Consider the following 15783-nt stretch of genomic DNA (forward strand, 5'->3'; position numbering starts at 1 on the left):
GTATTTTTGTATTGTGCTGCCACTGTTCTTTTGCTTTGTCTTGGGAATGTGAGCTAGGCTCATGATCAAGGAACAAAATGAAAAAAGAGTTTACAAGTAAAGTTCTTGGACTGATGATAATGCTGGCTATTTATCTGCTTTTTTTTAAAAAAACCATATTGATTACTGAACTAGTACAAATATTATGAACATAAAGAAAAAGATAATTATTAGTAACTGATAGTAGCATTAGTAAGAGACAAAAGACGTAAGATGTTCAAGAACATTGAAAACATTCAAAAGATTTTACGTTGAATCCTATCCCTTCATTCCATGTGTGCTTCTTTGTCCGCTGCTGTGACATTCCACCTGCTGAGGGTGTTCATCTCATGCTTGGCACTTTGGGATTCCTTGATAGAACTGGTTTTGCATAAATGAAAGAGCCTAGCACCAAAGAAAGCAGACTCCGCAGTGGAAGGCTGCTTCCACAATGGACAAAGCAAAGCAAACTCAGAAATTATGAACAAGACTAAATCCTTTGATTAACTACATGTTACATTATAAACTGATATGGCAGCTTTTAACTTTTAAAAATCTGTTGGTGTTTTTTGCCATTTTCGTTGGTTAATATTTTATTTGATGTTTTCAAGCACTTTGTCACAAATTGTTATTTTTAAAAAAATATGGTTAGCTGCCCTGAGAATACCATGGAAAGACTGGACATGCTTCACATTGCCAGTTATGAGAGTCACCTGCACTTACCGTTTTTATTTCTGTTTTACCAGGACCTGGCCAGGTGTTTAGTGCTGGGGGCCACAGAAAGTAGATACTTGTTTCTTCTGTGTTAGTATTTATTATTTAAACAGCATCATCCAAGGCTATGGTGCCACAAAGAATTTAATAGGCACAGAAAAGGCCACTGGTCCCTGCCTACAATGAGCTTATCACCTAGACTGTTTCAATCAACAGAGGGAGCACAGGGAGAGAAAAGTTTAGAAGGAAATGAATCTAGGCAAATGTGGTTAAGAAGTTCTTAGGAGTATGGATTAAGAGTTCATGTCAAAGGCTTTGTGGAAAGGTGAATATTAAGAAAGAAACTAAAAAGAGTACACGCATGTATCATATATACAAAGGAAAGGAATTCCACATTATTTTGGAGAGTGAGCAGCCAATGTTGACATATGACATACTACATTATATACCAAAGCAAAGTTTTTATTTGCAAAAAAAGCGGGGGTGGAATAAGGGGAAGTTAAAACACTCACCAAAGCATCTGCTACTGCTTCTTCAACATCTGAGCCTGTGTTTAAGACTCGCATGGCACTAACTGAAGATGACAACCGACTTGACTGACTTATTCCAAAACCAGTGCCTGTTAGAAAACAAAACAAAATGTTAATCCTAACTGCCCTAAAAGGATCATTAGAACTCCACTGTTAGAACCCAAACTCATATTCCATATTTTGCAAAATGTTATGCTGTCTCTTGGCCAAGTACTCCTGAAAGTTACATATTCCAGGCTGGTTGTCTTGTTAATCCCAAAGAACCACCTGATTTTTTTTAAATCAGAAAAATTCAAAGTAAGAGGGATTAAGAAACCTGGGATATTTTCACTAGCCCTTGGCCATGTTACTGAAGATATTTTGGCCACAATCCAGACACTAACATGCAGGTAAGACATGTATGTACAGCCAGACTTATAACAACTCTCTCTCTTCCAAATGACAAGCAACAGCTCAGTTTTATACATGACCCTTCTTTAGCTATAAAGTTACTGCAGAAAAATCTTGCAGAATATCATTGTTAGATTATGGCCTAAACATCTCAAAATTAAAATAAGGGTCAAGGCAATTTAATTGTACCTCATACGACAAAAATAACACACTGTGATAGTATAATTGTGTAGAAGATGAAATAAAAGCAAATAATTTCCTTTTCTTATTAAAAGATATGCATTAATAAGAAGCATAAAGCAAATGCAGGAAAACTACAATCAATACATCCTATAGCATGACATGAGAAAACTACATGCATTCATAAAATAAATTCTACAAAATCCATTTGAAATTAGAGAACAAAAATTGGTCGGGGGAAGGGAGTGTCTCATATACTTCATGTCCTTGGACATTCAAAACATAAAACAAAAATTAATGCATAGAATGATAAATAATGCATGGAAAAACTAAAGGGTTTTAAAAAATGAGTCCGGGATGACTGCACAGATGATAGCAAAGCGTACTCATCCGTCACCTGTAGCCCCATAAACATCTGGAGAGTAGAGGGCACCAGTGGATCTGGAGTGATGTCTGGAAGCTGCAATAACAGGATCACATGAACCCTCTCTATTACTATAACAATAAAGAACAGGAGCAGCTACACAGAATACGTTCCCAGCAAAGCAAGGTAACAACATTACCTCATGAAACTGACTAAGCACCAACTCGCATGAAATTGAGTGGATGGCACTATGGGAAAATCCAGGGGGTATTGCAGCTACCTACAAGCAGCTTTCTCTGCACCTGTTGCCATGACTACCCTATGCAGCATTATGCTACTGCAGACATTCTAAAATTATGTTTGCAAGTAGAATATATAACCCTTACGAATGGGGGCAGTAGCACTATATGACTGGCTGGCCACAGTGAGAACACTGGCACACACACAATATTAACAGGACTGTAAGCAGTGTTAACAGCAGACAATGAGCGATGTTTTAGGGAGATAGTTTGCTCTATCTGAAAATGCAAGACAATGAACTTGTATTTTAAAATACAAAGGAACAAGGCAGTCCAAGCTGAAGCCACCTATCAAAACACAGGACATACAATATATAGGACAAAAAAAATCTACACAATTTTAAATTTTATAAGGGAGATACATGATCAGATTGTGTTCAACTATGAAATTTATTCATACAAAACTTGATTACTGATTCTCCTTACAATAGAATTTATTTCAGTGACTCATCTATACATTTTTGGCTTAGAGCAAGTGTTTCTGGAAGAGGTACTTTGTTGCTTCATCATTCACTGAAGATACTGCAGAAGCTAATGGTATACTGCACTTGAGTACTTAAGTTAGACATTCCATTAACAGACAAAAAATTTTGTGCTGAAGTCAAAATATGGCGTAAATTCAAATTTGGCAAGATGAAATAATTTGACCCAACATGTAGATCACATGTAGCATGCAGGGGAGGGGGGGGAAATCACATTTAAGATATAACTTAGCAAAAGGAGTGTAGCAGAAGCATAAGAACAAATGTTCGTTGGTTTAAAAAAAATAAACTCAGTTGCTTTAAGGTTAGTATCAAGTACCATACCATGGGTAATTATACTTTCTAGTATAATCAACTGCCTAAGTGACAAAGCCCTGACCTAGACAGTCCGATCTCAAAAGCCAAGCAAGGTTGGCCTTGGCCAGTATTTGGATGGGAGACATCCAAAGAATACCAGGATTATGATGCGGAGGCAGGCAATGGCAAACCACCTCTGAATGTCTCTTGCCTTGAAAACCTTACAGGGTCTGGCCATAAGTCAGCTGTGACTTCATGGCACTTTCCACCACCAAGATGACAAAATGAACAAATAGCCTTAACTCAAAGTAATAAATAGAATTCTGAATACCAACTAACAATAAACCAGGACAAATTAAGACTTTCAGAGTTGAAGCTCAGTAAGTAGTATTGCAGTGGTGAATTTTGTGGAGATAGGAAACATGCTATTTAAAAAATGATGGGCCATATTCAAAGCTGCATAAACTGTTTTGGGAAAAACAGTACATAAATGTTTAAAATAGTTCAATACAGGTACTGACACAGAACTATTAAAACTACCCAAGACGCTTTGTGGAAAACTATGAGTAACTCTGCTGAGATGTCTTCAGCCACTATTAAGAAAAACTGTCAACAGAGTGTCCCTTCTCTGACTTCTAACGTTTTATCTTACAGTTTTCATGGCAATGTACTAGGAATAAAATTAGCAAATTAGAATTACTATAGTCACTGAAAATGCCTCTAGAACAATGAGAAAAACAACATTTTTTTTGCAAATGCATACAGTTGTGTATTCTATAAGGAATAAAGCTTTTATTATTGTATGGCCTTTATAGTCAAGGTACATATTATAGCACAATTAAATGCCTTTTGGTAATGGACAATTTTGCATATAATCTGCTTGACAGGATAGTGAATCTCCTAAATTTTGCAAGGTAAGAAACCACAGTTATTTCAAAATGTATTGCAATTGCTACACCACAAATGATATAACTGAACTTCACAATCAAATTTATTTATATATACTTTAATGATTATTTATATGATCAAGAAGGGAGGAAAATCAATTTGAGTATGGTCAAACACACTTGAACAACACAAAGACAAAATGTAGTATCCCAAAAGACCATTTTATAGTCACTTTGTAAAGAGAATGATGTTTATAGCCACAGAGTGCTGTCCAGAGGAGAGTGCATGCCACCAGAATTACAACACAGTGCTTTCTCATTGGACAATGGCTCCATAAACTCCTCTACTTTTTTTTTTTAAAGTTTCAGCTTCCAAAACTGTTTGCAGGTTTTGTTGCTATTGCAAGTTTGCAAGTGTTGTTGTTTTTGGGGGGCGGGAAGGAATGATGACAGAAATGATCTTTCATATATGTAGGAGTTTGTCGAAAAGATTGCTGATAAAGCAATAATCAAGGGGCAGATGTGCATACGCCTCTGGATTGTGCCATCATTCTAAAATGTGTGTAGGAAAGGTTCTTTACATGGATAAAATCTTCAGCTCAACTAGCATATAGCTCATAGTTAGGGAGATTTTTTCTTAGTTATAAGCTAAATAAAAATATGGCTTTTATTAGCGGACAATCAAGGGCAAACAATGGCCATGCAGAACAAGCTCTCCATGTACTTACCAAGGGGTGCAAAAGAGCGGACAGGGCTTGTATCCCTGCTACTTTCACGGCTGGCTTCCCGACTGCACCCCTGACTCACACTAGGTCGAGGAATACGACTACCTCGCGCTAGTATGATTCAGAGTACAGACCAACAGCAGCACAGAAAGGGAGAAGACACAGAAAAAGTTGACATTTTAATGCAATCCTATTTTTTTAACCTTTTGCAATAAGACCATACAATTCTAAAACAGATTATGCCGTCTCCCTTACTAACATACACTCGTTTCCTACACTGGACTATGGAGGGCATGGACACTTCCACAAAAGCATATTTCCATGATTTAAACCAACCATCAATTTAGAAACATGGTATTTTTATATAAAAGATTATACTTAAGGGTATATAGCATATATTGATGTTCTGTACTTGTAAATAAGGCAGCAAGCTATATATATATATATTGCTTTTCTAGCATTTCTAAAGCCTTTAATGTTTTTAAAAAATTGAATCTTCACCTAAAGATGAGGCATGCAGTAAATCCATGTTAACAATTGTGTCTGTCACAAAGGTATGTCAAAGTACTGAAGATAGGTGTGGCTCCCTGTCAGGTAAACTCGAGCGCTTCAGAGTGTGCCATCATGTACTGTGTGAAATGTCTTGACACTGACAGATCACGATTGTACAGTTAGTATACCAGCTGCACTCAGTGAGTATACTTACTGAGCTAAAGCAGAAAGACAATGATGAGTGGTATGCTTTTGTCTATTTCATATACTTCACGTTCTTAGGATGTGGCATTCCAGAACCAAATGACAACTCTTTAAACAGAATCTATTAGTACTTTTCAAACCTTACCAACGGATAATCTTGAAGGGCTGGCTTCTCTGCTGCACCCTTGGCTTCGAGGAATCTTGCTCCGCTTCTGTGCTGTTGCAGGGCTGACTAGCACTCTCTGAACCCCAGTGTTCATAGTCGAGAGAGTAGTGGTAGTCAAAACTCTTCCAGGAGAACCAGAACGACTACCAGCTGAAGGCAGAGAGAGCAGAAATAAACTACATATTTCAACACATAAAACATGGGGATAAAAAAAATTGAAGGTAGTGAGATAGCTGTGGTACACTGAAATGATCTGAGGTTGTTATTTGGAACAATCTGAAAATGATGAAGAATTTAGAATTTGGACAATGTATACAGTGTGAAAACAAAGTTACCTACTTTTATATGTTTTTAACTATATGTTTAAGAACTAATTCCCATTGTTTTTCATACAACACTCCTATTTAATGTTGGTGAAGTGTGGACAGCTGCACAGAGAAAAAGTCAGAAAAAGTCAGGCTAGTAACTATTCACAAACTTTGGATACTCCAAACACATAGCTGGTAATGTGTTTGTTTCACTTAATGTTCCCAAGGTTGTGTGGCTTGTGTAGCAAGTTCTGTATCGTCAGCAGTTTTCTAAGGCTCTGAAAGAAATCCCGGGTACTTCTGTAGAAGCCTTTCCTAAAACTCAGGAAAACTTCCTGAATACCTCCTGACATCCTGGGTGCGGATGCAGCTGAAAAACATAGGAAGACATCCATGCATATGTTCACCTACCACAGCTGTTCAAACTACAACCTAATGTTCCAAATACTAATTATCTTTGGAAATGTTTTCTTTGTTTGAACTATGCATTAACCAACAGTTTCATGTTGCCAACATTTGCATCTACAGTAAGTAACACAACCAACCTATATTCAAATCTCACATGTCTGAGTTACTTGGAAGACCACTGTACTCCTTCAGCCTGTTTAAAACCACACTTAAATGTTAACTGCAGACAAGTAGGGGCATTTAAAAATGCATTCAGAGAAATATCATGTAAATGCATTTATAGCATACCTTTGTTTGAAAGATTAGACTGATTAAAGTTCTTCATGCAATTTTAAAAATACTGTAGGTGGATGTATTGTACTTGTACCTTGCAACCAATGTCCCTCCCTCCCCAGAGAAACTAGCTAAAAATACCCACAAACATTTAATCACCTAATTTAATTAAGCCATGGTAGCAAGAAATGAATGAAACAGGACCAAAATGGAAGGTGGGGGTGGGGAGTGAGACATTGTTTCATGCAAATTCTATGTGGTCTGTTGTTTGCCTTAACAAACAATATGTTTATGCAGTAAAACAGCAGTTCCCAAACTATATGCAGGGTCACACTATTGTGCCACAAGGCATAAATTCAACTTTAAAAGCTTCCAGGAGCCTTAAGACCAAATCTATTGTCTACTGTGTATCTCTGTATGGATCACTGCTCTGGGAGCCTTTCTGCAGTGGCTATGATTCATTCCCTTCTGCTGGAGAGACACAGCAGAATTACTTTTCCTCAGAGTCTGCATGACTCACTTAAGAGGAACACTCAAAAGATTGGCTCATGCAGAACAGTGCAAGAACCAAACACACTGTAAGGGTAATTTTGACTCTACATGTAAACCCTTCTGGATGCAAGAGGGCCTGCAAATTTTAGCTCAGGGTGTGTGTGCCACAGCTATTGGGAGTTTGGGAAACACTGCAGCTGAATGGCTTCTTCTAGTGAAAAGTCTGTTCAGCAAAAATTATATATACACATATTTTTAATACTTTAATGTGAAAAAATTATGCCAAAACTTTATATTGAGTTCAAATTGTTAAATAAGAAATCAAAATCTATTTTTCTTCTTCAGAAAACAAATCTTAAGGCTGAAATGCCATATATTGTCCACATACTTTTATGACTATCTTTAGATTCAGGAAGGTAACCATGTTGGTCTGAAGCAGCAGCAGAAAGCTGAAATCCAGTGGTATCTTTAAGACCAATGAAGTTTTATTCAAGGTATAAGCTTTCGTTTGCACACACTTCCTCAAATACAAAGAAATGGAAATTACCAGTCCATAATATAAGTAGAGCAGTAAATTAGCATACAGCATAATGAAGCCGTTTAATAGTTTCAAGGACCAAACAGGAATGATAAGCTTAGTTTATAGGGTTGTCATTTGTTTGGGGAAAACACATTGAAGGAAACAAATATGTCAAAATTGGAGAAAGACTGATGTATCCTTAATTGTGGAATGCTGAAAGTAATTAACTGATACCCTGGATAAAGCATAACGACAGGGTCTCAGTTAATTACTCTCAGCTTTCCACAATTAAAAATACATCTGCCCATCAATCTCCAATTTTGACATATTTCCTTCATCATGCTTCCTCCTGGAACCAAACCCAAACAAATGGTTACCATATAAGCTAAGCTAGTTATTCCTGTTTGATCCTTGAATGTGTAAAACATCTTCATTATGCTGTATGCTAATTTACAGCTCACCCTCTACCTATATATATGGACTGGTAATTTCCCATTTCATTGTATCTGAATAAGTGTGCATGCACACAGAAGATCATGTCTTGAATAAAACTTTTTTCATTTTAAAGGTTCCACTGGATTCAAACTTTGTGACTATTTTTAGTTATTTTAGTTTTAAAAGCTATACTATCTGAAGGGCTAGCAGCCTACATTTAAAAACCCAGATAGCCTGGGGTATCTAAGCATCATCCCCTCTCAATGAATGTATACACGACAAACCAGATGTATGCACAATTGTCATACATCTGCATGCTTTCAATATGGGATGTTTGTAATGTCTGAAGCTGCCTTCGGCTAGGAAGGGTGATCATCACAATGTTTTTGCCATTACAAAGTTTGGGGGGAAAACTCAGACATCACAAAGTTTGTCCATACTGCTCTTCTTGGGGTTACTCATCTGCTCAGTTCACTTCATAAGTCTACCCTATGAGATACTGTACTGTTCTTAAAGACTTGTTTTTGTAGGCAAATTTAATATCCTCCTCAATATGACTGGTCATAGAGGATTCTACCAAGTATAAAGGTAAAGGTAGTCCCCTGCAAGTACCAGTCATTTCTGACTCTGGGGTGACGTTGCTTTCACGGCAGACTTTTTACGAAGTGGTTTGTCATTGCCTTCCCCAGTCATCTACACTTTCCCCCCAGCAAGTTGGGTACTCATTTTACCGACCTCGGAAGGATGGAAGGCTGAGTCAACCTGGAGCCAGCTACCTAAACCAGCTTCCGCTGGGATCGAACTCAGGTCGTGAGCAGAGGGCTCCGACTGCAGTACTGCACCACAGGGACCAAGTATAGAAACTGTATAAATATTTGAATTCACTCTTCTTTTAAAAGGCATGCTAATTCCACCATGTTATACTTAAGGGTACCTAGACTAGATGTTAAATGTGCTTAATAACATTAAGACATAGGTTAGTTATAACCTCAATCTGAAACAGAGATATAACTCTAGGTGAGAATTTGATTGTGCTGAGAACTTGAAGCACTAGGAAAACAGTAATTTCTGCTGAATAGAACCTCACTATGATGGGTGGTCAAACAACAATGCACACACAAAATTGGAAGAGCCTTACCACCAGACTGTGGGTTAGCAGACTGTGATCCTGAACAAGTGTAAAGGCAGGAATAGGGCAAGGGTTTAAAATCCATGAAAAGGGAAGGAGCAGAGCAGATTAAAAATGGATGGCAAATGGAAATAAGAAAACTTTAGTCAGTTTGCATAAGGGGGGGAAATGCCACAAGAGGGTTATGTGCTAAAAGCAGTGCATTTAGTAGCTTCCACTGGGGCTTAGATGCTCATATACAAAGCAGACAAAACAGAAGCTGTACAATTACAGTTCTTCAGCTCTCAAAGAACTGCATCATAATGAATTTAACTGAAGCACATGATCAAGAGCTTTTGAAATCTTCATTCAAAGTAAATTGCAAAAAAAGAATTTAATAGCTGAAGAAAAGATAAAATAGCTTGTTCAATCTAGATTAATACAGTGAAGGAAAAAGCAACGTGGTGATAGTGAGGAAGATGAGAAAGGATACATAAAGTTTGTATTTGGCATGCATACAGAGGTTTAAAGAAAAGAGATGCCCAACCAACTGCAAGTATTTTAACTGAGTCTTATAACATCTTCATGTCTTAGCTAGACTTTCTATGTAGTTTCTGTTGTACAACTGGAAACAAAACCAACTAAGGTAGAGTTGTGGTTCAGCACTAAAGCATTTGTTTTGCATTCAGAAGGTCCAATCCCAGGCATCTCAAGTTAAAAGAAACAGGGAGTATGTGATGTGACAAAATCTCTGTCTGAAACCCTGGAGAGAGACTGCCAACCAGAGTGGACAATACTGACTCTTAGCCCACTGGTCCATATAAGGTAGCTTCATGTATTCAACCAGAGCCAGGACATACCCCATCACAATTTCAGCTCTCAATGAGAGAACCACAATAAGATACTCCTAATAATATAAGCTTCTCAAGGATGCAGGTTGGCTTTGTGTATCACAGTCATGGAGTCCTATAAACAAGAAAATTTAAGAGGCAGAGAACTCCCTCTCAGAATCACTATAACTGGAAATAATATGCAAGCAAAAGAACTATATACCAGATATATACTATCGGTCACCAAAACTGGGGGTTATTTTGAAATGGAGAAAGAAAGAAGGCAGCCAGAGAAAAAAAGTTGTGTAGTGAAGGATGACTTCAACTACCCTCAAAATTCTTAAATACCATATGTGATTATGCCTTGGAGCAGTCTGAGTCAATTAGAAAGGATAGGAGGCAACATTGGACTTGGTACTAAGAGCACTTAAGGCCCAGTGTAAGATGTAGGTGTTGCTGAACTGACTGGGAATAGTATTCATAGTACACTCAGTTCATCATATGTGTGAATGGAAGTTCCAAGAAGTCCAACACACTACATTTGATTCAGAAGAAGAATCTTCTAGAAAATGAGAATACTAGTCAAAAGGAAGTTGAACAGGAGGGTAAAGGTAGTCACATCCCTTTGGGATGACTGGAAATTATTTCAAGCAACCACCTATGGAAGCGCAGATGTATACAGCGAATTAGGAAAGGTACCACTAAATCCCAGAGTAGGCCTGCATGATTAAAACCCAAAGACAAAGAAGCCATACAAATTAAGACAGCTTCCTTTAAAAAGCAGAATTGCCCAAATGAGATAAACAAGGAGGAGCACAAATTCTGGTGCTAAAATATAAGTGTAAAGCTTATTTATTTAGAATGTTTCTACTCCATTTCTCTAAAATCTCACCCATTAGCCAACAAAATAAGCGAAACAGGTCAGAAAATTTCAGACAACAGAGCAGCCTCATCCAGGACTCCTGACAGAGGGCATGTATATGTTCTAAATAGATTTATATTGTAAATAAATAAAATATATATTCTAAATAAAATTCTCACCACCAGCAGCACAAAAAAAATTAACTTATAGAAGGCAGACAGTAAAGAGTTTGGTTAACATTAAACTAAATGCCTGGGGGTAGAGAAATGTTTTTGCCAAAAAAAGCAATAAAAACAATAACAAGAAATGTTCTTGCCAATAAACGCCAATAAAGCAGGTACCAGGAGAGCATCTTACAACTAGGGAACCAGCTACTGGAAAAGCCCTGTTCCCAGTTACTACTTGCCTCACTTCTGCAGATGATGTCAGTGGGAGCGGGGCTTGTGTAAGAGTACTCTGCCATTACATATGCAGTGGTCATCTGTCTAGTCAACCCAGCTGATCAAGTAGGAGGTGGTCTATGAAAGCTCAGAAAACAATAAACTGGCTAGTCTGGGAATATTTTGACAACTATCAAGTTATATATAGTCAAAATAATAATAAAGGAGACAAGCATTATATTTGTAACAAAGTGGTGCTACACTTTGCAACATGGGGCCCTTTCCTAAATCATGTTGCAGCAAGTTGGATTTGCTGTCAAATGTACACTTAATACAGTTTTACCGCCTGCCTTACCATATGATGCATGTCATAGGTACAACACTTATGTAGTCTGTGGAATTGCCCATGCAGTCACTACGTCTCAGTGATTTCCTACTCTAGAAAGGGACCAATATTTGAAATCCACTATGAAGGATATATCCTGAATTCACAATGCTCTACTGAACAGTGGTTTGTTTCTTTTCAACAGCGAGGTCTGCTTGTGTATAGAACATATCACTGCTGAATTAGTGATATGATTTTACCATGCCACGCTATACTATACAGCAAGAAATACACTTGAAAGTAACTATTATATGGCACTATAGAACACACTATATGATTGCATGCCCCTTCTCACCCCACCACTGCAATCCCATTTATTTAGCTATCTAACACAGACCACAGTTTACCATTACATTACATCTAATAAATTAAGGCTTGTGTTTGCCCTCCAAACACAGACTGCAAGCCATGGTTTGAAGGTAGTCTGCAATCCTGGTTTGGAGATCGAACAGAAACTATTGTTTGTTGGTGTCAGTAATGGTAAAGTTTAGACAAAAGCAGAACAAGCCAATTAAATTGTAGCATTAAGGGAAGGAAGGTGCATAGCCCCACATAAACCTACACTGAGGCTGAAATTTCCAACCTGTGGGAATAGGAATGAAGATATATAACCTTAGATGTGACAAAAAATAGTGTAGTTCATTAACTCAGCATCCCTGTTCAAAATAAAGCAGCATTACAGTTCACTGATAAGAGGGCCCTAGTTAGCTGCAGTGAGAGAAGGCGTCAGGCAAATATTTGGAATTATATTCTTTAAAATGATAAAAAGTTCTCTATCCTAGTATTTAAATACGCCAAGATTTTTATTTTTGTCAATCTTCCAAGTTACAAGAGGTTGTATTTTTGTTTTAACAAAGATTATGTTAAGGAAAATTGCCTTTTCAGATACATCCGGTCCTTATATTCTTTGTCAGCATGTGATGTTCCATGAGTGTAATGTATAGGTGACATTTTCATTACATACTTTGCAAAGAAAGGACACTCCTGCCACTGAACTATGCCTTTGCATCACTTGTACCTACATCTACCACACTACAAGATACTCTCTTTTCAGGGAGACTGCAAGAAATAAAGTCACAGTGAAGAACATGTAATGCCAATTTTCTTTGGTGCAGGAAATGTGATAACAGATGCCCACTTCCTTCACTGTGAATAGCCCCAGGTCCCAAAGTGGCAGCACACGGAACAAGAGCTGCTATAGCTGTTATGAATGGGGGTTGCTTTGATGTGAAAATTACACGTGTTTATTTGCTGGAATGGGTAACCAGATTCCCAGCTGCATTAAAGGGACAGAGTGGCAATTTCATGGTGATGGCTAACTTGGGAAAGCCCATAGGCAGCATTCACTGTGCTGTCACCTTGTTCTGGTGGAAGACCAGGTTTTCACTTGTAAGGTGCCAGATTGCCAATCATCCCCAGCACCAGACAGAAAAGTGTGGACAGTAAGCCCCTGATCCAGAAGTGGAATATTATTGGTGGAGTGAACTGTGGCAGGCAAGCCCTTAGTTGCCATTGATTCAAACAAGTGTGCGTGTGTGTGTCATCGATGTGCCCCTTTGTCTAGCCTTTGGCTTTGCCCAGTCCAGGAACCTTGTGGGCATGACCCTCAATAAGCTCATTGAAAGGCAGGCAGGGGAGGACCCATCCCTCAAACTGAGGAGGATAGAGGATGTTCTGCAGAGTGTAAGTCTCTGGCTAGAGAAAGAAACATAAAACATTAAACGAATGCTAGCTAATCTTGTTATCTTTTCCTTTGCTGTAGAATACTTCCTAACTTTATGTACTTTCTGTTTAAATTAGAGGAATAAAGCTTACTTCAGAAAATAGAGCCTGATCGTTGGGAATGGGGGACTATCTTACATAAAAGACTCCAAGCCATGTTAGCCCTTAGATCGCTGGGAAGTCACACATGGGGAGCTCAGAGGACAGTTCTGTCCTTAGCTGAGACACAGGGAGGGAGGAGTAAGAAACTTGGAAGAGTAACCTCATCCTCCTTTCTCTCACACATACAACCAGGTGAGGTGGACCTGGAGCCATCTCCTCCAGTATTATACCGGGGAAATCCCCCTTTGCTTGGGTAGTGGTGGTGCTACCATGATTCTGATCTAATCTGGGCAGAAGAAGCCCAAATTGGATAAAGTCTTTCCCTACAAATCCTGCTTCCTTAGGGCTTTAAGCTCAAACATTGTGGCCAGCAGCAGCAGGCAAAAGAAGGTGAGCTGTGAGTCTGCTAGGTGGGATCCACCAAAGGAAATGTCATAAACATTAACTGAGTTCAGATTTGAACTATATTTCTACACTCTGGTAAAATGCATAGAAGCATCAGCCATTTTGGAATGTGTAATATTTGACAATTAGGCTGAAAACAAACAACCATGTTGCACTGAAAGGTAACTATGGCTTGAATCCAAAGATGCCTTCTGTTCACAAAAAAAGTTTTAGATCCAAAACAATATGAATGTTAAAATGACTTTCTAAGTGAAAATGGCAGGAAATTAGAAATGGTTGTGTTTAAGGAAAATTACCACGAAGCTGATTTTTCTTAATGGTGAAGAAAGAACCATTTTCTTTTTACATATCTAAGGTGCTTATGCATTATAAAACTTACATGTTGAGTACTATGTTGGGGGGGAGGGCGGAGTATGATAGCTTTGGAAATAATTCTAGTTACTGAACTACAGTTTTAAGTCACTGATTTGAATCATAATCCTCAAGATCATCACTCTCTCACTTCCTACAATATACTTCATTTATTATAGATTTCATGGCACAGAATTTGTTTGTAAATGGTACAAACTAACAGACAGCAGGAAGAATTACTTCTCTTTGATTTTTAGAGTGCAGATGTTCATGTTATGTTCATATCTTGTTCAAATTAACACCACACCAACTATAAAAAAGACTCAAAAGCATGCAAAAAGACTATTGACCCAAAACACTGAAACACTGAAAAAAAAATACCTTCATTTTTGTCTGGCGATGATGAACCTATGGCACAGAACAACAACTCAGTATGTAGTGTTTCTTTTTAAAAAAATATTTTGACCATATCCTTTGGTCAATGATTGTAACACTATGTATATGGCTTAATGTCAGTACAGTGGTAAGAGTGACAGGTGGCAATACATACGCTGAGACTGAGACACAACTTTTGTTCGGCTACGGCCCCTGGAATCTGTCTTTGAATTTCCAATGCCCATAGAAGGTGTTGAAAGCTTGCTTCGCACACGTCCTATAAAGTGAAAAAGTCATAGAAATTGGAGGATTTGGTGAACATAAATATGAAAAATATACTATAAATCAGGTCGCTACTCTATTCGAATATTAGTAATTTCTAATTAGAAATTAAAATGTTAAAATACAGGCTAGCTTACAGTGTTGCATTCTTGATTGCGGAATGCAAGCAGGAAGAAACTTTATCGCAACTTTTTAATAGATTATAGGAATGTTAATTTTAAACAAAACTAAGAAGAATGTAAGATTAATATTTTTTAAAATATCCTGCATTAAATGCAAAATTTTGGTAACCAACTCACAAAACATCCTTGTTAAAGGTTGGCTTGAGTAGTTGGCCTGACAATTTACCCGGAGGTTACACTTAGTGATGAGCCAATTTTAGGTCTGTATTTAAGACAGTAGTTCTTCCATTCCTTTTGCCCCTCTTATGCATGTCTGAGTACTATTCTTGCTTTTGCTATTGGCTTGTATTGCCAACACTTATAGGCCTGTAGTCCAGCTAAGAGATACTCATTAAGCATGCCTTGAAGCAGAATCTTACTAACTTCCATACTCAAGTTGGACTTGCCTAAGATCAGAAAATCAAACAATTTAGAATTCTTCCATTGTTAAGCAGACTTTAGCAGGATGGATATGTAGCAACAGGAAGTCTAAAGCTGAAGAGACAAATTCTACATTCCACATTCTTACACTCACTGCAACATATATCTTATCATTAAACTAAAATCCAGAAGAAAAGTAGAAAAGAACCAGTTCAGCACACAGCCTTGTTAGATATAATTCTCATATTCTTTAGG

The 15783-nt window shown here is 37.8% G+C and overlaps 1 protein-coding gene across 50 annotated transcripts in view; it reads right to left on the reverse strand.

The window, feature by feature from the left end:
• CLASP2 (cytoplasmic linker associated protein 2) overlaps window positions 1-15783 on the reverse strand; it is a 160704-nt gene that overhangs the window by 40213 nt on the left and 104708 nt on the right. For 9 of the 50 annotated variants that reach the window (XM_060247593.1, XM_060247589.1, XM_060247540.1 and 6 more), the window contains 7 exons: window positions 14880-14981; window positions 14711-14737; window positions 9323-9352; window positions 5728-5898; window positions 4890-4997; window positions 2230-2292; window positions 1245-1351 (listed from right to left, as the gene is read on the reverse strand). In XM_060247593.1, the coding sequence (XP_060103576.1) occupies window positions 1245-1351; window positions 2230-2292; window positions 4890-4997; window positions 5728-5898; window positions 9323-9352; window positions 14711-14737; window positions 14880-14981 (608 nt within the window). The remainder of the gene's footprint in view (window positions 1-1244; window positions 1352-2229; window positions 2293-4889; window positions 4998-5727; window positions 5899-9322; window positions 9353-14710; window positions 14738-14879; window positions 14982-15783) is intronic. The other 41 variants (XM_060247555.1, XM_060247550.1, XM_060247559.1 and 38 more) reach the window with 8 other exon arrangements.

Source organism: Heteronotia binoei, chromosome 10 (genome assembly GCF_032191835.1).
Source record: "Heteronotia binoei isolate CCM8104 ecotype False Entrance Well chromosome 10, APGP_CSIRO_Hbin_v1, whole genome shotgun sequence".
NCBI lineage: Eukaryota > Metazoa > Chordata > Lepidosauria > Squamata > Gekkonidae > Heteronotia > Heteronotia binoei.